The following is a 25,876-nucleotide window of genomic DNA, read 5'->3' on the forward strand; positions in this document are numbered from 1 at the left end:
AGTTTTGCATATCCTCTTTCCCCAGCCACAAAATACCCCTCTAAAACCAAAAGCACTCTGAATTATTTCATCCACAGTGATGGGAGAGTCCATTGTGTGATAAAACAGAGATAAAGCTCTGAGGTACATATAACATTTGGTTGAATTTCATTAATGTTTGCTATTCAGAGAATCGCAACAATAAAGGGCAACAAGCAGCCGCCCACAGATGCCTGAAGATGCTGAGGACAGAGAGAGCACAGGAGGGTGCAGGAGGATGCATCTGTTGTGCTGTGTCTACTGCATCTTGCTCCAGTTTTTAGGTTTTTTTTTTTTTTTTCTGACTTCTGTACATACACATCTTTCCTTCTGCAAGTCCTGGATTTCCCGTGGCTCTTAGTCCTTGTCTGCCCCTGAACCCACCAGGGTGGATTGCTTCTTCCTAGGTCAGCTTGTGGGTATTGCTCTAACATAGCATTCAGAGGCAGGGTTTGAGGGGCCCAGCACTGCCATGTCTTAGCTCTGTCTTCCCCTCGGAGGGAAGGTGTGTCTTCATCATCAAGTTTGAGTAATGACCAAATGTTGTTGGTGTAGAAGAGTTAGTACTCGCTGCAAAGTGGTGTTTAAGGATCATACCTATAATCCTAGCACTCAGAAGGCTGAGGCAGGAGGATTGCCATGAGCTTGAGCCCAGCCTCGGGCTACATAGTAAATTTCAAGAAAGTCTGTGCTACAATGTGATATTCTGTTTCTAAATACACAGAGAACTAGTCTTTTCTTAATTCTCAAACATGAACAACCCACATGGTTTTCCTGGAACTCATTCCTGCCTACCTTTTGTCTGATTTTGGTGGCTTCCTTCCTTTATGGAATCTTGGCTAATCCCACACCCTAGATCTGCCATATTGAGTTGAGCAGTTTAATGATGATGTCATCATGCTAAAACACAGTGACAGTGCTTGCTATTGGAGTTTCAAGAAGTCTAACCCCTTGTTTAACTTTTTCTCTTGCTGTTGGCTTTATTCTGGTTAACTTAAACCAAAAAATATTTGACATACACTTCTCTCTATATAACTTTATTTTTGAACACACAGTTGAATTCTGCTTCCATGGGCACACCTGCCAAGTGAGAAGTGATGGGGGTGGTGGGGAAAGAACTTGTTCAGGAGATTTATTGAAGCTTCTTTCTAATATAATGTTTGTAGTACTGAACATTTGTTGGGAAGGCTTCTCTTTTGTTTAAGGCCATAACTGCAACACACAACTTGTATGACCTATTTTGGAGCATGTATTTTTTTAAAAAAAGAAACACTTTACATTACCTGTCCTCTCTGTCTTTTGGTAATGGTAGTCTTCGGTTCTAGAAGACTATAGAGCCTTTTCTTTCTTTTTTTTTTTTTAAGATTTATTTATTTATTATATGTAAGTACACTGTAGCTGTCTTCAGACACACCAGAAGAGGGTGTCAGATCTCATTTCAGGTGGTTGTGAGCCACCATGTGGTTGCTGGGATTTGAACTCTGGACCTTCGGAAGAGCAGTCGGGAGCTCTTACCCACTGAGCCATCTCACCAGCCCGAGCCTTTTCTTTTTGGCCTTGGCTAATGACTATTTGACTGCTATTTGGAATATACTATATTCCAAGATTTGTAGTGTTTTCTCTGAGCCTCAAATGTAGGTGGAAGTTGAGGAAGCAAGGGCCAGAGGCCTACGATGTCTGCTGCTAGACAGTGGCCCTAAGACATGAGAGAGAAATTGCACCCATGAAATCATAAGCATATGGTTGAACAAGACCATACTAATATAATAATGACAGCACCAGTTGACATGACTGGGCAGGGGATAGCCAACAAGGTCACTACCCCTAGGTATAGAGCTTCAGGAGCTTAATGGCTACTGAGAAAGGGACCAGTTCTCATATAGGTTGTCCAGTTCTGAGTGATCAGCCCTGCATTCATTCCCAGCAATGCTAAATGAATTAAGTAGGTTGTATATACATGTGTGCGTATTTACATATGCATGTAACGATAGTAAATGAAGAAGAAGGAGGAGGAAGAGGAGAAGAAGAAGAGGAGGAAGAAGAGGAGGAGGAGGAAGAAGTAGTCATGACCTGGGAAGAAGGGGTACATGGCAGGAGCTGGGGAAGTAAGGCACATGTAATATTCATGTATGAGGTTCTCAACAAAAAAGACAGGGAGGGGCACTTCATCCTCATCAAAGGGAAAACCTTCCAAGATGAACTCTCAGTTCTGAATATCTATGTTCCAAATGCAAGGGCAGCCACATTCATTAAAGAAAGTTTAGTAAAGCTCAAAGCACATATTGCACCTCACACAATAATAGTGGGAGACTTCAACACTTCATTCTCATAGATGGATAGATCCTGGAAACAGAAACTAAACAGAGACACATTGAAACTAACAGAAGTTATGAAAGAAATGAATTTACAGATATCTACAGAACATTTTATCCTAAAACAAAAGGATATACCTTCTTCTCAGCACCTCATGGCACCTTCTCCAAAATCAACCATATAATTGGTCACAAAACAGCCTCAACAGATACAAAAATATTGAAATTATCCCATGCATCCTATCGGATCACCACAGACAAAGGCTGATCTTCAATAACAACATAAATAATAGAAAGCCAACCTTCACGTGGAAACTGAACAACACTCTTCTCAATGACACCTTGGTCAAGGAAGGAATAAAGAAAGAAATTAAGGACTTTTTAGAGTTTAATGAAAATGAAGCCACAACATACCCAAACTTATGGGACGCAATGAAAGCATTTCTAAGAGGAAAACTCATAGCTCTGAGTGCCTCCAAAAAGATACATGATATTTTCATCAGGCTTCTTTATTTTCTTTTTTTTTTTTTAATTTATTTTTTATTAGGTATTTTCCTCGTTTACATTTTCAATGCTATCCAAAAAGTCCCCCATACCCACCCCCCCATCCCCTACCAACCCACTCCCCCTTTTTGGCCCTGGGGTTTCCCTGTACTGGGGCATATAAAGTTTGCAAGTCCAATGGGCCTCTCTTTGCAGTGATGGCCGACTAGGCCATCTTTTGATACATATGCAGCTAGAGACAAGAGCTCCGGGGTACTGGTTAGTTCATATTGTTGTTCCACCTATAGGGTTGCAGTTCCCTTTAGCTCCTTGGGTAATTTCTCTAGCTCCTCCATTGGGAGCCCTGTGATCCATCCAATAGCTGACTGTGAACATCCACTTCTGTGTTTGCTAGGCCCCGGCATAGTCTCACAAGAGACAGCTATATCTGGGTCCTTTCAGCAAAATCTTGCTAGTGTATGCAATAGTGTCAGGGTTTGGAAGCTGATTATGGGATGGATCCCTGCATATGGCAATCACTAGATGGTTCTTTATTTTCTGAAGGAAAAAAATATCACTTTGTTTAATAGACACAGAAATCCTCCTGCCTCAGACTCCTAGTTGCTAAGATTATAGGTGAGAGCCACTGCACGTGGTTCAGAGGTATGCTTAAAGTCACTTGAATTGTTCCACTTACTAAAATAGTTTATTTGATATGAAACTATAAGCACACTGCTCATTTCTAAATAGCTTTTTCTACTAATGAAAGAAACAGGGACACCCCAGTGGCTTAATTGTTGGTAGAGCTGTAAATGTGTTCAGTATTTTCTGTGAAAAATGAGTTGTAGAATGTGATATGTTAACAAATTTTAAATTTTATTCTCATAAAATTTTATCTCTTTGAGTCATGTACTCTGAGAACACTCAAAGGTGCATCAAAAGGCTACTAGCTGAATTCACTGGTAGATGAATTTTTAAAAATACGTTTTAAAAATATCAAAGCACCATAAATGAGTTTTTATGAGTACATGTATTGAGCCTAGAGGCACCAATTTCAGACAAGTAATTGCATAAAAAAATGATCTTGTACCTGTGCAAGAACAGAGGTGAAATTCAGGGAGTCTGATGCTGTGTCTTGTAGTGGCTAAATGCTAGGATTATACAGCAAACTCCGCAAGTTCAAACCCTGGCAGGCCACCGAGCAGGTCTCTATCCCATGGACTCTTTATTTATAGAGTGAGACAAAACAACAGCATCTCCCTCATGGAGTCATGAGAAGTCAGTCTGTGACAGGCACAAGACATGCCCCCTACAGGGGAGGCCTTCGGGTGTAGAGCTGTGCATCTTTGTCCATCTACCCTCCCCCAGAAGAAAGCGACTATGAACTATGGACTGAATATAATATATCATCTATGGACTGAATATAATATCATCTGCATCATTAAATCATTTCATTCAGCACTGCAAATATTCACAGGTTTCACCTTTGTCTCTTTTTTTAAATGTTTTAATTTTTTATTAGATATTTTATTAATTTACATTTCAAATGCTATCCTGAAAGTTTCCTATACCCTCCTCCTGCCCTGCTCCCCTACCCACGCACTCCCACTTCTTGGCCCTGGCATTCCCCTGTACTGGGGGATATAAAGTTTGCAAGACCAAGGGGTCTCTCTTCCCAATGATGGCCAACTAGATGCTACATATGCAGCTAGAAACATGAGCTCTGAGAGTACTGGTTAGTTCTTTTTTGGTTTTTCAAGACAGGGTTTCTCTGTGTAGTCCTGGCTGTCCTGGAACTTACTCTGTAGACCAGGCTGGCCTTGAACTCAGAAATTTGCCTGCCTCTGCCTCCCAAGTGCTAGGATTAAAGGCATGCACCACCATGCCTGGCTCACCTTTGTCTCTTGAAACAAATGACTACCACTGTCATGGGGTGGTTTAAAACATTTCTTATCATCTTACATTTCTAGAACTCCCATATTTATTAGTTCCTGTGAGCTGGAGCATAGATAAGCTTAATTAGGCGTGCTAGTTAAAGCTCTTGCTATCATCTAAAGGCATCAGGCAAAAGCACTGTAATGGAGGAAGGGTCTATTTGACTCAGTCTGCAGTACAGTCCACCATGGCAGGAAGGAGGGTAGGAGGTCAGGCTTATCCACAGTTGGGAGGCAAAGAATGATGACTGCTAGTGTTCAGCTCACTTTCTTACGCAGTCCAGGACTTCAGCCATGGGATGGTGACACTCACACAGGGAGAGTCTTCCCACTTCAATTTAATCTAGTTAAGATAACTGTCCCACCCCATTCATGGCCAAATGCTAATGAACATAGCCCTCTACAGTTGATCTTGGGGACTTGTTTCCTAGGTGATTCCAGATCTGCTCCAGCTGACAATTTACAGTGGCCATCACAGTCATTCAGTGTATTTATATGTGCTCCAAAATGCAAGGGGAAGCTCTGAATACCCAGCATGACCTCTTCCAGTCCACCCTCATATCTCTGAAATGCTTAATGGATTCATGCTTTATGTAGTTGCCAGTATGATGTCACTGCCTCTTTATATGAGAAGTTTCTATTGCCAAGTGTCTACTATAACTTCCACTATCTTGAAGGGCTGGGTTCTGTTTATATCTGTTTTCTGGAACCTCCTTCTTAAGTAAAACTAAAGACAACCATTTTAGGGTGGAGCCCAGGATACAAGTAACTTGAAATGTTCCTGAGAGATGGTTCATTCCCTGTTGTGTCTAAAAGCCCATGTGTGTGAACATAGCTTTCCCTTTCCACACAGAATGGAACTATAATTTAAAAAATGGGAGTATAATTTCCCCCAGCTGCACACATTTGCTGAACCCTGCCTGTTTTCTTGTGTATAGAATATGGACGTCTGTGGTTGAAATGTGCATCTTTTATTTGTAGACATTGTTTTCTTTATATTCAGGAGGAATGGCTACATGAGTCTGCATTTGACTGTAGTTCATAGACTCCTGCATCAAACTCAATAAGGAGGTCAACTTAATCAGTGCGTAATTTAATCACAGTGGCAGAGTTATAGGCTGTTTTAGATTAGGAATCTTGAATGTATAGCTTATATGATTTGATTAGAATCATTCAATTTATATATTTTCTCAGATTTCTTGTGTGATTACAATATAATTATATTTATTTATTTATTATTATATGTAAATATATATCTAAATATAACACGTCATAGCAAATGAATAGTAGGATTAATTCATGTGAATTACTGGTCTATTAGTTACTTTTATGCTGCTGTGATAATAAAACACTGTGGCCAAAGATTCCTTAAGAAAGAGAGAGTTTATTACTTGCCAGGATTTTTTTTTAGACTAGTACTGAGTGGGTAGGTTGGTTGTCAGTGTCTTTTAAGTTCCTTGATTTATTTGATATCTACTACTTAGTTCTTACTGAGACTGGTGGGAATTCTTTAGAAGAACTTACAGGAACATGATAACTAAAGTTAGAGGTTTATCTTAAATGTGTTTTCTAGACGGTTACATAGGGGTATGATAGGGGGCATTTCTTATTCCCATAAGCCCATATAGCTGTGTGGAGCCTGGTGCACACATCTGAAGTCCCCACGTGCTTCATGCACATGACCTCATCTCTTGGGGTACCTGAGGGTCTCGATTCTTGCTGCACATCCCATGAGTACTCTTCTGAATGTTAACTCTGAATTCATAAGCCATCTTCTGGTCTATGGCAGATCTGCCCTTCTTGGCATGTGTAAAGGAAGAGGGCTGGAGTTACTTGAAATCTGCTGTTCACCTCTGCACACACCAGTTTTTCACAGTTTACAGAGCGGGAGATTAAGGATGGGTTTTTTCATGATGTCTAGGGGTCTTCACAATTGACCTGAACTTTCCTTAAGGTTAATATGGAGGATCTGTCTCCTGATAGTTAAGTAATTGACCTGTCTATGGCTGATGATTCTCGTCCTTTGTGGTGGTTCTTTTAAGACACATTAAATTCCTACACAGTCCCAGGCTGGAGACTCAAAGTTAAGCCTTGCCACACAAGTATGTCTATTATTATCCCTCAAATAACAATGACTGTGCACTATAGAAGTGTATCACCATCCAGTGAGATCCATGCTAAGTGGCTGCATTTTCCCCTCCACACATCATTCATGTTCTTTTAGTTTTTTTTTTAAATTGTCTCAAATGAGATTCTTTGTAGCATTAAATTGTGCTTAGTAATTCTGATAAACTGCCCACTCAGCAGGTAGCTACCTGTTATTAACTTAGGGACCTGCCATTTGAATTTGTTAGCATGAAAGCTTATGCAAGAGCCACTTTGACATACTCTTTGCTTCATAAAAGGAACTGTTGGCAATTTGGAGCTTAAAATGTACACAGTTTTAACAAATTCAGGAATCATTTAAGTAACAATAAAGTCCCGATCCTGCTTCTACAAGAGGAATAATTGAGGAGATCTCGGTGTTCTGTTGCCTGCTTTAAACTTTAAGGGGGGTGTGAAGGAATGAGTTGCTGAATACAAATTATAAGTTCTTTTTGCTAAACTAGGTCAAATGTGAGGGTCCAGGACTTTTGAGGTGACTAGTCATGACTGACAGATCTGGCAAAATGGAAGCATTGTGAGTCATTTAATACAAAGCAGAGTAAAAAGGAAAATTGGGCTAATGTATATAATTCAGAAAATTACTGGACTTGCTTTTGTGACTTCATTTGATTAATTAAATTTATGGTAAATTTTTTTTTTCTCAAACTGACAGCAGAAAGAATTTTGCAGTCTCATGCAGTTTAAAAATATACACCACAGCCATTATTTTCAGGGACAGATATGGCTTTAGCATTTATAATATCTCTAATAAGAATGCTGTGTCCGTGTGTCCTCATTTACTGCTCTGCATTTTCCATTTTGAAATTACTTGGCTTGTTCCTGGAAACACTTCAGAGGCCTTGGTTTGAGGTTTAAAGACTCTGTAATTCTGTCATTTGAAAGTATGTATTAAGAAGCTCAAGATGGCTCAGTATTTGAAAGTATGTATCGAGATGGTTCAGCAGTTAAGAGTACTAGCTGCCCTTGGGGAGAATCTAGATTTGGTTCCTAGAACCTACACCATGGCTAATAGCTATCTGTAACTCCAGTTTCTGAGGACCCATCCCCCACCTTTGATATATGTGGGTATAGAGCATATATGTGGTACACTGACATACATGCAGGCAAAATGTCCATATATTTAAAAGTAAAAAGACCTTTTTAAAAAAGAAAATACATACTGGTATAGGAAGGAAGTGGTCTTCCAGAGGACTGTGGCTCAGTTCCCACCATCTATACCGTGTGGTTCGTAACTACCTGTGACTCCAGCTGCAGATCTGACTCACTCCTTTGACCTTGCTGGGCATCTGAACTCTCAAGCACAGACCCACCCCACACATATTTATTTGAACATGATGAGGTCAAAAGGAGAATTTAAAGACTCCTTAGTGGCTGTTGTGTCCAGTAGTTAAGGAAAGCCTGCTGGGAAGCCTGCTATTGTGCCTTAGACAGAAGATCTGCAGTAAGAATTAGAATCTTTCCTTTTAGGGGAAAATCTCCCTGTTGAACTTGAACCGCGTTAAGTATTAACATTCTAACATAACTGTGTGGATTTCTTTTAATTCTGTGTTGATTGGCAGTTTGACCATTTAACAAATCTTTGGTGTCACAGAGTCCACATATAATACATAGCAAGTTTTGCAGGGAGAGAAACTTACAGACCCAAGCAATGTTTGTTTTACATTGTTTCTCATCTGAGTCAAACTCTGCAGGGAACATTTGGACAGGAAAAAAAAAAATCAGTAATTTTGTTTCCAGAGAGCAACTGACCAGTATTGTAACTTTAGGAATAAAAATTTCAAAGGTCTTAAATTAGGAACACTTAAAGATGACTAATTTAGAATTTGTTAACTCTAATAAGAGGTGTTGTTATATAACAAATATGTTTCAGAGACAATGAAAGCTTTCAAGGTAGCTAGGATATGGAGCCAGAATCCTAGCCAAAAGAAGTATTTTGGGGTATGCCTGAGGTTTAAAATATATGTGCTATGGCTTACAAGTTAAGAGCAGCGGCCACTCCTGTAGAGGACCTGGGTTTAGTTCCCAGTATTGGTGTAGCAGCATACAGTGGAGATCTGATACAGACACCTGCATGTATGTGGTACACATTAACTCACACATGAACACATGTACACATAAATAAAAATAGTAAATATATACCTGCTGTTGAAATGAATAGTAAGATAACACAAAAAGTGGGAAGACAAACAACTGCTTTCTCTGGAACATGCTGAAGTTGCTCATTTGTACTAGAATGTTAGATACCATCAAGGCCCAGGTAGCCTTTAGCATGGAGAAGACTGGTGTGAAGTCAAAATATTTGATTAACATAAAAGAGAAGAATGAAGAGAAAAGACTTAAGAACATAGTAGGATTTAATCTGTTCTGAATTTAGATTATGGCGATAGCTTTCTGCTCTTTAAATATTGCAAAAAGCATTTGTTAATTGTGTGCTTTCATAGACAAAATTATGAAATGTAAATTGTTTCAATTCCCTTTCTTCCCCTCCCCTCCCCTCCCTCCCTTTCCCTTCTCTTTCTCTCCCTCCCCTTCCCTTCTCTCTTTGGTGTAGTTGCTGGGGGGGGGGGGGAGGAATGGGTGGGGTGGATAGAGGATCAGGCTAAGAACTGTGCACACAACAGGCAGGCGCTCTGCCACTGAGACGTAGCCCCAACTCTGTAAGTTACATTTTGGTAACAACTTAACAAGACCAGGATACCAACAGGATACAAATAAAAGGATAAATATAATGTAGCAATAAAGCTAAATGTAAGTGAATAGAATATTCAGATTAAAATTCATATAGGGCTAAGGAGGCTGAACATGCTGGAGGCCCCAGTGCCTCTTTTTCTGTTGCTTGATTGACAAACACATGCTGTGGACCACATGAAATTACAGGAAAAATAAAAACAGTAGTCTGACAATGTGTGTGAATGGCTGGAGTAGCGATGTTACTGACTGAGGAGTAACAGGGCAGGAAACAGTATGGAAATAAAAATGGAAGTGTCTTTACAAGGTCACAGCCGATTTGTAAGACAAATACAATGATCATACATTTATATGACTGGTGATAGAGCTTATACACTTAGTGAGACAAGACACGCACAGTGATAAGGAAAACCTAAGCCAATCAACCATTGGTGTAAGACTACAACTGTCATAGCAACTGCTACTGTACATCTGGAGGGCAGTGGACAGGATGTAGAAGATGTGCAGGCGGCAGCTCCCCAGACTCTCTTCCCAGTAACCTTTTACACTTTGCACGGAGAGGGCCTGTCAGTGTCGTGACTTTCTGTACTTTGTAAATGCCACTGGCTTCCGGATTCTTTAGTGCTCCCCCTTCTCTTGAGAAGGGGGTGTTTGACTGGAGGAATAACTGCACAACACCATCTCAAGGAAAATGACATAGAGAGTTCCAAGAAGCAGTAGCAACAAACTGTGTAAGGTCATGTGATTTCTGGCTTTTGTGAATCTGCTCATAATTAAAACATAAACCCAAAATAAAGACAGTATAAGAACTATCTGGTGATTTTCTTTTGATGATACAATTTCAGCTTGAGTTATTTTATATTTTGGCTGCGTCTTATGCTAAGTCAAGCTGACATTTAAATGAACATTTCTTCTAAGAGAATTTTGTTTTGTTTTTAAAATGAGGTTGCTCTTTTTATTAATGATCATATGATAAAACACCTAGTATAATCTGCTACAAATATTATAGTATTTTCTCTAGCATGATAGAATTAAGGTATTTCTTTAAACTTCCACATAATCAGAGCTACAGATATAGCCTAGTATACACAAGGCCCTGGATTCTACTTCATTCCTGAATAAACTAACCAGGCCAGGCTGTAATCCTAGCATGTGGGAAGTAGGGTAGGACGATTAGAAATCCAAGGTCACTCTCAGCCACACAGGAAGTTAAAGCCTGAGCTACATGAAATCTTGTCTTAAAAAAAGAAAACAAACAAACAAAAAATGACAACCCCCAGTCATATAATAAATTCTTAGAAAAATGTCCATTTTTTCTCCTATGTTTTTATGAATTTGGTGGTTACTTAGATTCTAAAACTGATCAGGTTTTTTGGAGATTTTTCTTTTGTGTATGTGAATTTCTTGATTACTCCCATGGAAATTGTTTTTTTTTTTTTTTCTCTCCTCACTATTTGCTGGAATTGCAAAAAGTGACTAATGCTGACTTTGACAAGAGCTGTGTCATGACATCATTCTGCCTGGCTTGTGTGTTATTATAGTGGTCCTTGTCTTGTGTGTCTAGCTGACTGTTCACTGCCTAGCTCTCGCTGTTGCTAAGTGTCTGTCTCTGAGTATTTGGAGAGAGGCTGGGTCATGTCGTTCTCAACAACTCCCGATGTATAATTATTAAAACTCCTGTAGTCACAGTTAACTACGACTTGATGACTTGATCCCCAAGTCTGTCTTCTGATAAATCTTACAGTGTTTATTTTTGCTCTTGTATATACAAGCCTATGTGCTATGTGACTGTCTAGCATTGAAATGTAAACATGATGGTATCATGTATTTTGATAATTATTTATAGTATTAAAATTTTCCTGGTAAATATGAAAAAGAAATAACTGTTTAAATTCTTTTTCTTGTAAGACTACACATATAAGATTGGTCCATTTGGAGGCAGGATAGTATGTGACAGCTGAATTACAATTTTCTTTCATTTTACCTTGCAAAGAATTGGGTTTCACTATGACAGCTTTCTTTTTTCTTTTTGTTTCCTTTTCAGAAAGTGACTTCTCTTTTTAATACACACACAGAGACACACACAGACACACACACACACAGAGATATATATATATAGTTTGCATGCACATCTGCACACCTGAAGACCCCAGACTGTTGTGAGTTACCATGTGGGTGCTGGGACTTGAACTCAGGACCTTCAGAAGAGCAGTGTACACTTCCTTAGAGTGTAAGCGAGTTACCTTAGAGCAGATGCCTCTGGAAACTAAACATCCCTCAGACAGTCAGGATGCTCTGTGCTAAAAGATCATTGGCATTTCGTAAGGGCTTTATGTAGGTTGATTTTTCTTTCCATTTACTGTTTGTTTATTTGTAGACACGGTTTCATTATGTAGCTCTGGCTGGCCTGGAATTCACTGTGTAGACCAGATTGACCTCAAACTCACTGAGATTGGCTGCCTTTATCTCCTGAGTACTGGGATTAAAGGACTGTGCCACCATGCTCAGTGTCAACAACATTTTATAACATTTGACAAATGTTGCTTATAAGAGGTGAGGATACTGAGCAGGGCGTGGTGACGCATGCCTTTAATCCCAGCACTCGGGAGGCAGAGGCAGGCAGATTTCTGAGTTCGAGGCCAGCCAGGTCTACAAAGTGAGTTCCAGGACAGCCAGGGCTATACAGAGAAACCCTGTCTCAGAAAAACAAAACAAACAAACAAAAAAACCAAAACAAAACAAAACAAAAAAGAGGTGGAGATACTTAGCCACACCCTGGATTTCTCCTTAAATGGCTTTAGCACTTTATCTGATTGATAAAATTTTCTAAGGAAAACTCTAAGGAAAAATTGAGAACTAAAGTAATTTATGCATGAGTCGGTAGTAAACATCGTTTTTCACAGGACACAAATCACACATTCTATCCCTGGGGCAGTGGTGGGGATTTAACTTTAGAACTGAGTGTGTCCCTTCAGAGTGGAGTCCAAGAGTATTCTAAAAGGCATTCTTCTTGACATGTGATTTTGAATTTTTGTTTTTACACTGAGGGTATAATATCAATGTCACCTACCTTATTTCTTTAAAGAGTCACACTATGATTAGAACACCAGCATTTCACTAATAAAAATAATTTAAATCACTCTGAGTGTCATTGCAGAATTACTTGACAAAGTATGTTTTTTTTTTTTTTCCATTATGGAATTTTATGTTATGCTCAAAAGAATGAGGTAAGAGGAATTTTGCTTTTACTGTTGTACGGGAAGTTAGCATGAAGCACTGTGTGTCCCGGTGGTCATTTCTCTTTACAATTAAGTGGAGCTTGGTGGGAGGGGTTCTTAACATCGGACTGTGGCAGCCGGTGCTTGGGAATCCATCGCAGCTCAGCTCGCCCTCCAGCTCACTGGGCTGTCTTCTGGACCTCCTTCCTGATTAGCAGAATACCCGTGGGGCTGCTTCATTAACTGAGATTGCTCTTGTGCACTGAGGTGAACTGCTGGTAATGAAAAGTTGGAACACTGTTGTGTGTTCTTTAAAACGGAAGTGGTTTTCGGGTCTGGGGTCACGTTTAGTTGACTTAGGCAGCCATCGGAAACATTGTTAGGAGCTTCTGTTTTGTTTTGTTTTTTAAATTTTTTTTCCGGCTTTTTCTTTTCACAGCAGGTGGATGTGGAAAAATGGGTATGTGTTCCCCTGCATTTACAAAGGACTTTTGTGGCTGAAAAGCGCATGCTCGCAGCTGCCTCTGAGCTTTTTAATTTTGCTTCCTAGCATAGCTTCCTTTAGTGTTTGAACTAACTGCTCGGCTACAATGAATACATTTCACAGGTCACCAGTTAGCACCTTTTGTGTCTCTGAATTATCATCACCATCAACAGGCTCCTTCAAAGGACTCTCCACTCCCAAACCAGATTGTTTTTACATAATTGGCCTTAATTATACAAATGTCAGTGTGCCTCTGGCCACAGGAAGGCTTTTGTTTCCAATATTCAATATGTCCTGTTAAACAGAAGTGAATGTTCCATCTCAAAAACGCTGCAGTGCAGGTTCAGTGTTCTTCCACGTTTTGTAGAGAAAACTGCAAGGCTTTTCCTGTATCGGTGCAAACTTGAAAAATGAAGAGGAAAAGTGAATGGCTTTACCCTACAGAAGGGTAGTTACAGATGTCTGGAGACAGTCTGAGGCCAGCATTGTCAGCGACTTATGTTATGGTACAATGGCATTGGTACTTACTGTTTCTTTATCCGTTAGGAAAAATTGGTAAGGAAAGAAAAGAGAGACAGGGAAATGAGGTGTGGGTGAGTGGGAAGAGAAAAAGAAGAGCAGGGATCAGCTTAGATCCATTTAGCAAAGGATCCAGGTCCCTTCTGTTAATACTCCAAGGTCTGAGGGTAGATCTTTAATGGCAGGGTTGATACCCCCACTCAGTTTGTTCCCCCAGTACAAAGCGGTGACACCTTTCCTTACTGTGTTGCTTTGACTTGCTTTTAACTTCATAGGAGTGGTCTCTGGAGACAGACTAACGTTACTACTCCATTTTGCCATGGACATCCATCCTTATTTTGGGCCTGGTTTTCTTCATCTTTATCTTGAGGGCCAGCTCTTTCCAGCCTAATGTTGGGGCTGTTTCTTTTTTCTTTTTTTTTTTTTAAAGATTTATTTATTTATTATATGTAAGTACACTGTAGCTGTCCTCAGAAACTCCAGAAGAGGGCGCCAGATCTCGTTACGGATGGTTGTGAGCCACCATGTGGTTGCTGGGATTTGAACTCTGGACCTCTGGAAGAGCAGTCGGGTGCTCTTACCCACTGAGCCATCTCACCAGCCCGGGGCTGTTTCTTTTAGTACAGTGTTTGGTGTTTCCTCACCTCACCCACACTGCCCCAGGGGCCTTTCAAAGTGATCCCCGAAAACTGCATGTCCATGTGGATGGTCCCAGTTTCTTCCTCCCTTGGTTCCTCTTGCAGCCACTTACATCTGAGAAATTTCTAATGATGAAACTTAACATTTCCATGTTGATGACATCTACACTGCTCTTTGAGAACATCCATATTATGTATATAGTACTAGGAAAATTTAAAACTTCCATATCTTAAACTACTGCTGACTTGCCGGGCTATCCTTTTTGAAACAGGGTTTCTCTGTGTAGTCCTGGCTGTCCTGGAACTCACTTTGTAGACCAGGCTTGGCCTCGAACTCAGAAATCTGCCTGCCTCTGCCTCCTGAGTGCTGGGATTAAAGGTGTGCACCACCACACCTGGCTTTTTTTTTCTTCCCCAAAATCTAAAATTGTATGGATACTTTCCTCTGTGACAAATTCTGACCCATGCTCAAACTTTTCCTGGTGGGGAATAGACTCTTTCCAAGCACAGCTATGACACCTCCTTGATTAATCTCTGTCTTAGTCAGGATTTCTATTCCTGCACAAAACATCATGACCAAGAAGCAAGTTGGGGAGGAAAGGGTTTATTCAGCTTACAATTCCATACTGCTGTTTATCACCAAAGGAAGTCAGGACTGGAACTCAAGTAGGTCAGGAAACAGGAGCTGATGCAGAGGTCATGGAGGGATGTTCCTTACTGGCTTGCTCAGCTTGCTTTCTTAAAGAGCCCAGGACTACCAATCCAGGGATGGCACCACCCACAATGGGCCCTCCCACCCTTGATCACTAATTGAGAAAATGCTTTACAGCTGGATCTCATGGAGGCATTTCCTCAAGAGAGGCTCTTTTCTCTGATAACTGATAACTCCAGCTTGTGTCGACTTGCCACACAAAACCAGCCAGTACTCTACTCCCAGCCAGTCCCTACTCCCTCAATATCAACATGTTCAACATTTCTCTTTCTCTGTGTATCTGTACCCTTCATTTCCACTGCAGCATTTCTGTGCTGTGTCTAGACTGATACTTTCTTCAGTATCCACTCAAGACACTCTTAATTCTTTCAAAAGTCAACTATGTAAAATAGAGAGAGAGAGAGAGAGAGAGAGAGAGAGAGAGTTGCCTGCTCCCTGCTGCTTGAAAGCCTTTGCAACCATTGGTCTTTGTGCTCAGTTGCTTTCAATCCACTCCCCTGATCACACTTACCTTCATTATCCATGATGACTTCTCATCTTAATGTTGACTTTCTGGTGTGACTTTTATGTTAGAAATTGCTTACTAGTTCTGAGGAGGTCGTGGAAACACCACTGAACTGAACGTTGTAAGGCTTTGTGTGCCTGCTGGCTAGTTATGTGGTCTCTTTTTATTCCCGAGTGTTAGCACGCTGTCGAGAGTTACACACATTCTTACTGAAATGTGCACTCATTGAGAAGCAGCCTCGGCAGGGTCTGTGTTGTTCAGACTGTGATGGTCCCTTTTGGTGACCTCTTTCTGTATAATTCAGATCTCACCCACTTGTCATTTGAACTTTGAGATTCTACTGTGACAGATATACTGTCATAGAAGGGCAGTTGGAAATAACTCCCTGGTGTTGTGTGACTCTGTTCTGGGGAGAAGGGAACACATGTCCATTCACCTCTGGTCTCTACCAGAATTGATGACAGAATGAAGAGAGGATTCTATCAAAGTCCAGCTTGGTCAGCCAGGGAGCTTCATTGGATTGCTTAGAAGAGCAGAAATGACTCAAAGATATATCACCAAAACTCACCCAGCATGGATGACATAGATGACAGCTTTAGAAAAGCTGGAAACCCAGAGGAGGGAGCTCTGCAGGTTAGAAAGAGCCTCTTCCAGACAGCTCAAATGACCTCAGAATGAGTCTCAGCAACCCTTACTATTTATACATGTTTTGGGAGGGAGAGACCTAGAGAATCTGCTCAGTTTCAGGAACTTCCTGAAGGCTTTGAGTTGTTTACTTCCTGAGTTTTACAAGTTTCTCTGAAGGACAAAATGTTTCACCCCCCCTTTAGAAAACTCTGCCTTTTAATCAGCTTCACCTGCAGGATGGGGTGTTTTATCTTGGAAATAATTGGTATACACAGAAGCTAGGATCTGCTCACATTGCTCTGTGGGTGCATTCTTCTATGCCCCTTGTTTCCAACTACTATAGCCTTACTCATAGTCACAGATGTAGTGTGCCATGATCATTTCTATCACACTAGTCTCATCATGGCAGTCATCATGATGCCCTACTGGGACAAACCTCTGGCTCTTTGAAGTTTTGCTTAGTTAGGGATCCCAGGTCACTCTGGCTACATCCCTGAGGCAATGGGTATGAGAAGTAACCTCTACTGTGCCCTGCCAGGTTTTCATGATCCTGTTCTGTATCCTTTCCATGTGTGCTGGAAAGAGAAGAACTCAAGGCTGGCTGAAAGGCTTCTGATTCCAGAGTCCTTTCATTTTTCAGGGCCTTGCTGGGCATCTTTGGGGAGCTTCCATCATGGATGTTGATTCTCCTGCTACATTCTCATGGATCTACTCTGTCTGGTCTGGTGTGTCCAGGACAATCTTACACTAGATCTGCCCACGCTGCCCAAGATATTTGTGGGCAGTGCAGTCTGTTCGCAGATGCTATGCCTTAGGAACTATATGGATCCTTTCAGCCTTTGGTCTTCATGAATCACTAGTCTACTGCGTTCCAGCTCCTGGGGACAAGAGTGAACCTGATACTACCTGAGTTGTGGTGAGGGCACTGTGATGCTCCTGAAGGGAAGCAAGACTCCCAGCCTAATCCCTCTTTATCTAAGGCGCCGTCTTCTTGGCCTGTTGCCTGCTGACATCCTGCTGAGTCGATGGTCTGCTGATGGAAGCAGGTGGACTGTCACCATGCTCCTACAGCACCTGGCTAGGGGGTGGTCAGCAGTGGGATGGGTGCCATTGCTCTTTTCTTTCATGGGTTCCCCATCTTCATATGTATACACTGGCTTGCATGCCATGTCTTCAGCAGTCCAGATAAAGCTCTTAGGAACCTTATAAATCATAAACATATTCATATACACATTATATATATATATATATATATATATATATATATATATATCATAGGAAATTAAAATGATGCCTCTGGATTTTCTTGTACTATGAACCTGAATAGCTTCCTCAAGGTTCAAGCTCCTCTTCCTTGCCCCTCTCCTTTCTTCCATGGAACTTGTTCCTTTCCTCCCTTTCCCTCTGTTCTTCACTCCTCCCTTTTGTCTTCCCTCCCCCTCTCCTCTTCTCTTTCCTTTTCCTTCCCCTCTCTGATCTGTCTGTCCTTTGTGCTCTTGTCTTTTCCCCTCTTCTTCCTTTTCCCCTTTTTCCTTCCTCTCTCCTTCCCTCCCTCCCTCTCTCCTCTTCCTCCATCTTTTTCTTCACTCTTACACCCTTCCCTCTCTATTTGCTTCCCTTTCTTTTCCCTTTCTCCTTCTCTCTCCTTTATTCCCCTCTTTTTCCTTCCCACTGTCCATTTCTCATTTTCCTTCTCTTTCTCATTTCTTTCCCTCACTCTCTTCTTATTCCCTCTTCCCTTCTCTTGCTCCCTTTCCGATCCTTCATCTTCCTACTCTTCTCCTCCCTATCTCCCTTTCTTTCATGCCCTTGCCTCTCCTCTTCACCTCTGTTCTCTGTCCACTTCCTCATCCCTTTATTTCTCTTTCCTTTTCTGTTTCTGTCATTCCTTGACTTCCTTCTTATCTTTCTTTCCTTCATCCTTTTCTCCCCCATTTCTCCCCTCAGTCTTCAACTTCTCCCCTTTCTTTTTGGAGCATCTTTGCACTTGTTTAAGCATACATCCATTGAGTTATACAATATAACCCTTCACATGTTATAAAGAGAATGTTATTTCTGAGTCTTGGTATATAGAATATTTAACTATTAATTTCTCCTACCCTATCCTGCCCTGCCCTTTTCCTAACCTTGGTGTTGACTTCTGTGTTAGGGTTTTACTGCTGTGAATAGACACCATGACCAAGGCAAGTCTTATAAAGGAAAACATTTAACTGGGGTGGCTTACAGGTTCAGAGATTCAGACCATTATCATCAAGGGAGGAGCAGGGCAACATCCAGGCAGGTGTGGTACAGAAGGAGCTGAGAGTTCTACATCTTCATCTGAAGGCGGCTAGTGGAAGACTGACTTCCAGGCAGCTAGGGTGAGGGTCTTAAGCCCACACCCACAGTGATGCACCTACTCCAACAAGGCCACACTGCCAAATAGTGCCACTTCCTGGACCAAGCATATTCAGACCATGACAGTTTCCAACATGAAAGCCAAGGATTTCAGGTTGTGGGAGGGGATAAGAAGAGAATAAACTACACCAAAATTGTCACATATGATATATAATATTTGTAGGTCAAGTGACTCCTTCTATCTAACTTTTTAAAATGTACATTGCTATACATATTAAAATATAAAGTCACTTAAAATGTTTCCTAACTTCATAACACAAATCGTCCCAGACTCAGCTATCATATGGGGGTATGTGAAAAACCTTATCAAGGTTCACTCATGCTCAAGATACATAAAGCATCCCATCTCCTGAGGTAGGTGATTATTGGTTTGTCAGTGGCAATCTTGGTATACAGCTTAGACTTCATATGTCTTCAGTTGTTTTGACCCATATATCTTACATAAAGATAACTGTAGCATTTTATATCAAGAAAAATTCTCTTCCGAGACCAGCTGGGGAAGGAAGGAAGCTGTGGGTAGCTATTGACTTCTTAGTTCAGGTATTCCTGAGCACTCTAATGTATGCGTGTGTCTCTGAGACAGAATGCCAGGTCTTACTATCATTTATCAGCACCATTTATTTCCTTCCGAAGCAGAACTGGGCAATTATGAAAACATATTTCTGTCAATTCTGTTTCAGCCAAAGCAAAAACAGACCATTTAAATGCTGTCTATACCGAGTTACTGATAGGTTGGAAATGACAATAGTTGACACATATCTGCTCCAAAGTATGCTGCATTCTTTTAAAGCATACCCACACATGTATGCTCAGCCAGATGCCAATAATTGACACAGAGTGCTGGCAACGTGATTGACACAGAAGTGTGTCTGTGGGAGGTGTCCTGTGTATAACTGTTCTTTATGGGTTGAACTCTAAACCCTGTTTTGATACTCCCTAGAGCATGTAATTACCTGCCCTTCTTATCATGAAGTATTAGATATTTTCAGTAGGGAAGCCTTAGAAAGTCAACAAAGCATATGAAATATGTTCATCATAAGAGCAGAGGTTGACATTTCCCACAAATACTACATCTATAGATTATTATTCTGTGATATATAATGGGTACACTTTGAGCTTGGGATTATCCGTGTTAGATGATGTTTATACTCTAAAACACATTATAAGCATCATTAATTAAATACAGCCACTGACACACCCAAATCTTTGATGGTGAAGAAACTTCTTTTTCTCAACACAGTGAAGCTGCTTCACTCACAGGGAAGAGAGGGGAGGTGGGAGATGGAACATTATGGCAAATCCTTACATCTTATCACAAGCGGAGAGACAGGATGTCATTAAGGTCTGACTTTGAGCATCTTCTGGGTGGAACAGGGTGTTTTAGATTCTCCCCGAGGAACCCATACAGAGCTTCTCCCAATCCTGCACCTCCCTCAGTCTTACACCCAGATCCTTTGAATAATAAGATTCCTTAGTGCATGGTCCTTGGTTGCCAACTCTCTGTCTAGACACTTTTTGGGGGCATCTTCCAGTAAAAATGTACATAAAGATTATAAAAGAGAGTCTTAGATATAAGTAATAATTTAAAAATAATTGTTTCATTCATTCATTAATCCATCCATTCATTCATAGTATGTGTGTGTGTGTGTGTGTGTGTGTGTGTGTGTGTGTGTGTGTGTGAGTGTGTGTGTGTATGTGTTTTGTGGGGTACAAGCACCACAGTGCATGAGTGAAGGTTAACTGGTGGGAACTGGTTCTCTCCGTCTACCATGTAAGTTCCATTAAAACTTAATTCCGGTTGATGCCTTCCTTCTACGGGTATAGAAATGGATTCTTTTTCTCTGCCAATTAAAGGATTAAGGGGCAGGAAAGAAGTGTGACTGGAAATCTTGGGGAGTTCAAGTGGGGTCACCAGTGATACCAGGGACATTAGAGTCTGCTCTGGTGGGTTCTTAGTCTCACCAATAAACAATATTAAGCTGGAAGTCAAGCAGAAGTTCAAGGATAAATTATGAGAATGTAAAAGAATTCCCCAGGGCAAGTGCACTTTGGATTTGAAGATGACTCAGGAGACCAGTGGAGGAGATGAGCCAACTTGGAGGTCGCTCACATGGTAGCAGTCAGCCACATAGTAAGGAGGGAACTTTATAGGAATAATAAGGAAGTTAAGAATATTAGAAAAATTTAAAAGAAAAGCCCCAGGGCAGGCAAGCATCATAAAACTTCCCCTGAAGAGGGAAAATGCTCTATTTGTTTGTGATAAACTGGTGTTGGATATCAGCACATGGCAATGAGGGGGATGAGTGAGAGAGAGACAGAGAGAGAGAGAGAGAGAGAGAGAGAGAGAGAGAGAGAGAGAGCAAGCTCACACACCAGAGAAGGCACAATAGGCTCTGGCAAACATCAGAAAGAGAATTAGAGAAAAAAAGAAATAGTTTCACTTTTCTGAGTCAAGACTCAGAAAGGCAGGCAGACCCAGCTTAGCCCCTATTATGGGGGCTGGTAGGGGCTACACTGGGGTGGCATTCTGGGACTGAGTGCATTATCTAACAAAGAACTCACCTTTCTGAGGGAACCAGCCCAACAGAATTAACTTAAGGGAGGGACAAGGGAATGCCTCCATCTAGATATAGAATCCATTCTTTCCTGTAACTCTCAGGCTTGGTGGCAAACATTACTTGCTGAGACATCTCAGTGGCCCAGAATTATTAACATTTGTTTGATTTTATCTTGACTGCAGTTTCTCTCTCTCCCCTCTTTCCAGTCCCTATATGTATCTAGCTATATACACACACACACATATACATATATGTTCACATATATACATACATACTAGCATCACTTACTGGCCACGGTACAGCTAATCCAACAATGGCTGGCTGGGAATGGGAAGTCCAAGAATCCAGGAGTTGCCCAGTCTATAAGGCTGGATATATCAGCTGATTTTATATAGACTTCTAGCAGAGGCATGGGCCAGAATAGAATTAAAGACCTGGATTAGATTGATGTTCTCCCAGCTCATAAGATCTATATTAAAGGCATGCCTTCCTACCTCAGAGATCCAGATTCGATGTGGATCTTTCTAGTTCAAATTAAACAAAAATCCCTCACAAGTGTGTATCCACTTTTGGGTTATACTTCCAGGTGTAGTTGACAGCCGAGAATGGCTGTCACACTGTTTTACATTACTAACAGTTAAAGAGAGCAAGGCTAAGCTACAAACTCTCACAGTGAATGTGGTCCCTGAGCGACTGTTCCTGGCTTTGAATTGGGGACAAGACTGAACATAATTGTGTGTGTGTGTGTGTGTGTGTGTGTGTACACACCCAAGTGCTATCAGCATAAACATTGTGATTTTACTTGGTTTTCTCCTGGTAACCATTTGTGTTCCCCAAGAATACCACCTAGAGTCTCTTAGATCTATGGCATTGGATGACCACAGGGGATTCTGTAGAATTCAGTCAGCCATTTGTCCAATGTCATCACCTCTGTGTGTGTTAAGTGAATTTCTCTCCCTGTTTTTATGTTAGTGAAGGTGTGGGCAGTCATGCCTCAGCTCTTGCTCTGTCTGGAGGGAACTTTCCCATCATCTGTGAGATCTGAAGGAACTGAATTAACCCTAGATACTGCATGACTGCCACATGTAGTTTTGCACCCAAAACCAAAGCTTTGTGTTTCCACGTAAACAGTTTCTTAGTTAGTGTTACTGTTGCTGCAATGAAACACCATGACCAGGAGCAACTTTGGGAAAAAAGAGTTTATTTCACTCACAGTTCAAAAACTATAATTATCAAAAACAGTGAGGGCAGGAACTCAAGCAAGGTAGGAACCTGGAGACAGGAGCTGATGGAGAGGCCATGGAGGGGTGCTGCTTACTGGCTTGCTCACACAGAAATGTTCACCATGCTTTGAGCATTCAATGCCTTTTCTAGCCCAGAGTTTGAAAGTCCTTCCACACCATCTAAAACCTTCTACCAGAACAGGAAGTGGGTCAGGACCCATGCGATGTGCCCATGCTTTCTCTAGTGAAATTTTAGTTTATGCCCAGAGAAATTTTCACAAGTGAATTTAATTCAGTTTATCTTTCATTATATGTATTTTAGGCATAAACTCATTGTTCTCAGCACTGAGAGAGGTTATGTCTTTCAGTATCTTTCTGCCTCAGTTGCCTTTCCCACCTTGCCATCTCCTTTTTAAAGATCCTTTTCTTAGTTGATTTGGTTGCTGTTGTCTTTGCTAGACTTTAGTGTTTGGACGGGTACCAAACTAATACATCCATTCCTCTTGTTATAGTGCATTCTGCTTTTCTTCTTGCCCATGAGTGACCACTTTGGAATATCTTTAATGCTATAATCACCTGTTATAGTTACAACTTAAGCCAAGTTATCCAAGAGATTTGGGGGGAAAAGAAGGTTGTCTTGATAAAACCAGTCTTTCCTGCTTTTGGCTGTCTCGGGAAAGCTGAGTGCCATTCACGTGTGCTGTTCTTCCTTCATTCCATTTAGTCTGTTCTAGTCCGTTGCATGGTCAGGTCTTCCTCCCACTCTGTTACTTTTCTTGGTGTCATTTAACCTGTGTATTCTGACAACCAGACCTGAGCAACTCTGCTGGACACTTGTCAAAACACTTGCTGCCACTGTAAAATAGTTAACTTAGGGAACTGGTCATGGCAAACTGGAAAATTCCCAAACCTAGCTCAATTAAAATCTACAAGTAGTACCACTCATAATCATGTGCCATAGAAAAATGTTGGATGTTTTTGTTTCTTTCTTTTAAGAATAACATGAAAATTATTTTCCCATCCCCTTATTGGGTACTATTACCATTTTGATCTCTATTGCTGTGATAAAACAATTGGGGAGGAAGGCTTAGTTTTATACTTCCAGGTCATAGTGCATCACTGAAGGAAGTCAAGGTAGAACCATAAGGAAGGCTACTTATTGGCTCATACTCTTTCAAGCTTAACTAGGTTTCTTATACAACAGGACCACTTGTCTAGGGAATAATAGTAGTGACTTGTCCTACTGCAAGAATTAACGACCCAGACAATCCCTCATAGACATACCCACAGGCTAGTCTGACCTAGGCAATTCCTCTGCTGAGGCCTCTCCGCTAAGACTCCCCTAGGCTGTGTCACCTTGGCAATGAAGGCTAGCCAGGACATCTAATATTGCCAGATAACATGAAGGTATATAGTTTTTGGTTTTGCATGGGAAGTAATTTTCAAGCTGTCATTCACCACTAGTATCAGTTACATTTTTTATAACTATCTGCCTCTGTTTTCTAAGTGAAAAATAAAAATTCTTTTTATGTTTTCTTGGACAGTTCTGTACATTTATACATTTAAGTCAATTTTACCCCATTCCTATACCTGTCTTTCTTACTGAAAACCTCTTCCATATATATATGGAAAACCTCTTCTAACAGGGGACCAAGTGGTATATACATATATATACACACACATATATACACACACATATATACACATATACATATATATGTATATATTACATATGTCTACAGATACATATGTAAATTACATGTATATTTACACACACACACATACACGCACACACACTACCTTTGTGTGTGGTTCACAGGGTTTAATTAGATTTGCTTGACTAAGCAGGGGTAGAAGATTATTTAATGGATGAAGGGCAACTTACCAAGTGGCTACACTACTGGATAAAATGACACCCCCCCCCCCAAATCATTGACTGTCATCAGTATTCCTTCAGGGAGGGGTGGGGCCTCATGAATCCCTCCCTATCCATAATGAAATGTTGATGGAGCCAATCCTATGCAGGTCTTGTGCAGAGCTGCACAGCTCTGGGCAGGTTGAGTGTAATGACCGTGCCATGTCCAGAAGACATCTTTGTGTTTCACAGCTCCTCATCCCCCAGCTCTTATGCTCTTTGTGTCTCCTGCCTCACCACCATGTGTCCTGAACTCTGGAGGCAGGTGTATAACTGTTCAGAGCTGGGCATACCGCCATCACTTATCCTTCCACTTGGGCCTATTATGGTGCTCTGCCTGCCTTACCTGCTGCTGCCTGCAGTATGACAGCTCAGAGCAGCCTTAATCACAATGGGGAAGGAGAGCCGGGAAAGAGTGAAAATTCTTTAAAGATTTCCCTTGGACTTATAATATTGAAAGTGAAAGACATTACTCAGAGAGGAATTTCCATTTATTTATACACACATTTCTGTTTATGTGTGGTTCAGGGAAGTGGCTAATATTTACAAAAATGTTCCCTTGATTGTCTCTTGGGGATATGGAAATATGTCTATATTTCTTAATATGTTTTAGATCTGTTCATAAGAACTTACTTCAGCTCTAAGTTTGGAAGTCAAACAGTTTCGCTCTTCTTGAATGTTTATCATCTGTATGCCCTCCCAGAAACGAATCCAGGAAACTGGAGGACATCTGGTGAAAACAAGGAAAGATGCATGTGTAATGTGTTCAGAAGGGGAAAAAGCTCTGAAAGAATATGCGAGAGGAGCCCTGTTGCAAGAAAAGGAGAAATATTTTGCGTGCCTCTTTTTGAAATGCATCTCCCATCATAGGCAGCATCTACGAGCCTGCTTCCTGTTCCTTGCATGAAGGATGCAGGGCTCCATGTTTCAGATTCTCCTAACCAGGCTCTTCTTAACTGCCAGCTTTACTAAAATTAGAGGAGTTGTCTTGTTATCACTGCATTTACACCAAAAGAGATGGAATGAAGGGTTTTTTATTTAAGCATTTTCAGAGAATAAATGGAAGATTATACTGCCTTCTTAGTGCTTGGATGTTGTACATTGTCAGGGCTTTCAGTAGTGTGGCATGTTTTCACAGAAAACAGCTAACTAATGTAAAGATTCCTTTTGAAAGACTTTGCTTGCTATAGCGTTTTTTTCTAGCATGTAGTTGAATATAAGTTTTGTTGCAACAGCAGTGTGAATTTTCTGCTTATTGTTGGCATAGCTCCAATTAGAACAATGCAATCTTGATAAATATGTCATTTAAAATCTAAGTCCTTGAAATGATCTGTATTTAATAACTTTCTCTCTTTTCCTTATGTTTCCACAGAAGTTCATGATGAAGGTGAGGCTCTGATCCTCTGTTGTATATGTTACAGTTTCTGTCTTAGTGTGGGTATATATGATGGGTCACATGTCTTAGTTTGGGTATATGTG

The 25,876-nt window shown here is 40.9% G+C and overlaps 1 protein-coding gene across 6 annotated transcripts in view; it reads left to right on the forward strand.

Annotated features, from left to right (window-relative positions):
- Window positions 1–25,876, forward strand: part of Ryr2 (ryanodine receptor 2) — a 568,461-nt gene that overhangs the window by 202,841 nt on the left and 339,744 nt on the right. For all 6 annotated transcript variants that reach the window (XM_085831287.1, XM_085831288.1, XM_085831289.1 and 3 more), the window contains exons 4-5: window positions 13,259–13,279; window positions 25,770–25,784. In XM_085831287.1, the coding sequence (XP_085687413.1) occupies window positions 13,259–13,279; window positions 25,770–25,784 (36 nt within the window). The remainder of the gene's footprint in view (window positions 1–13,258; window positions 13,280–25,769; window positions 25,785–25,876) is intronic.

This window comes from Mus caroli, unplaced genomic scaffold (genome assembly GCF_978045245.1).
Source record: "Mus caroli unplaced genomic scaffold, Mus_caroli_1 scaffold_15, whole genome shotgun sequence".
In the NCBI taxonomy this organism is placed as follows: Eukaryota; Metazoa; Chordata; class Mammalia; order Rodentia; family Muridae; genus Mus; species Mus caroli.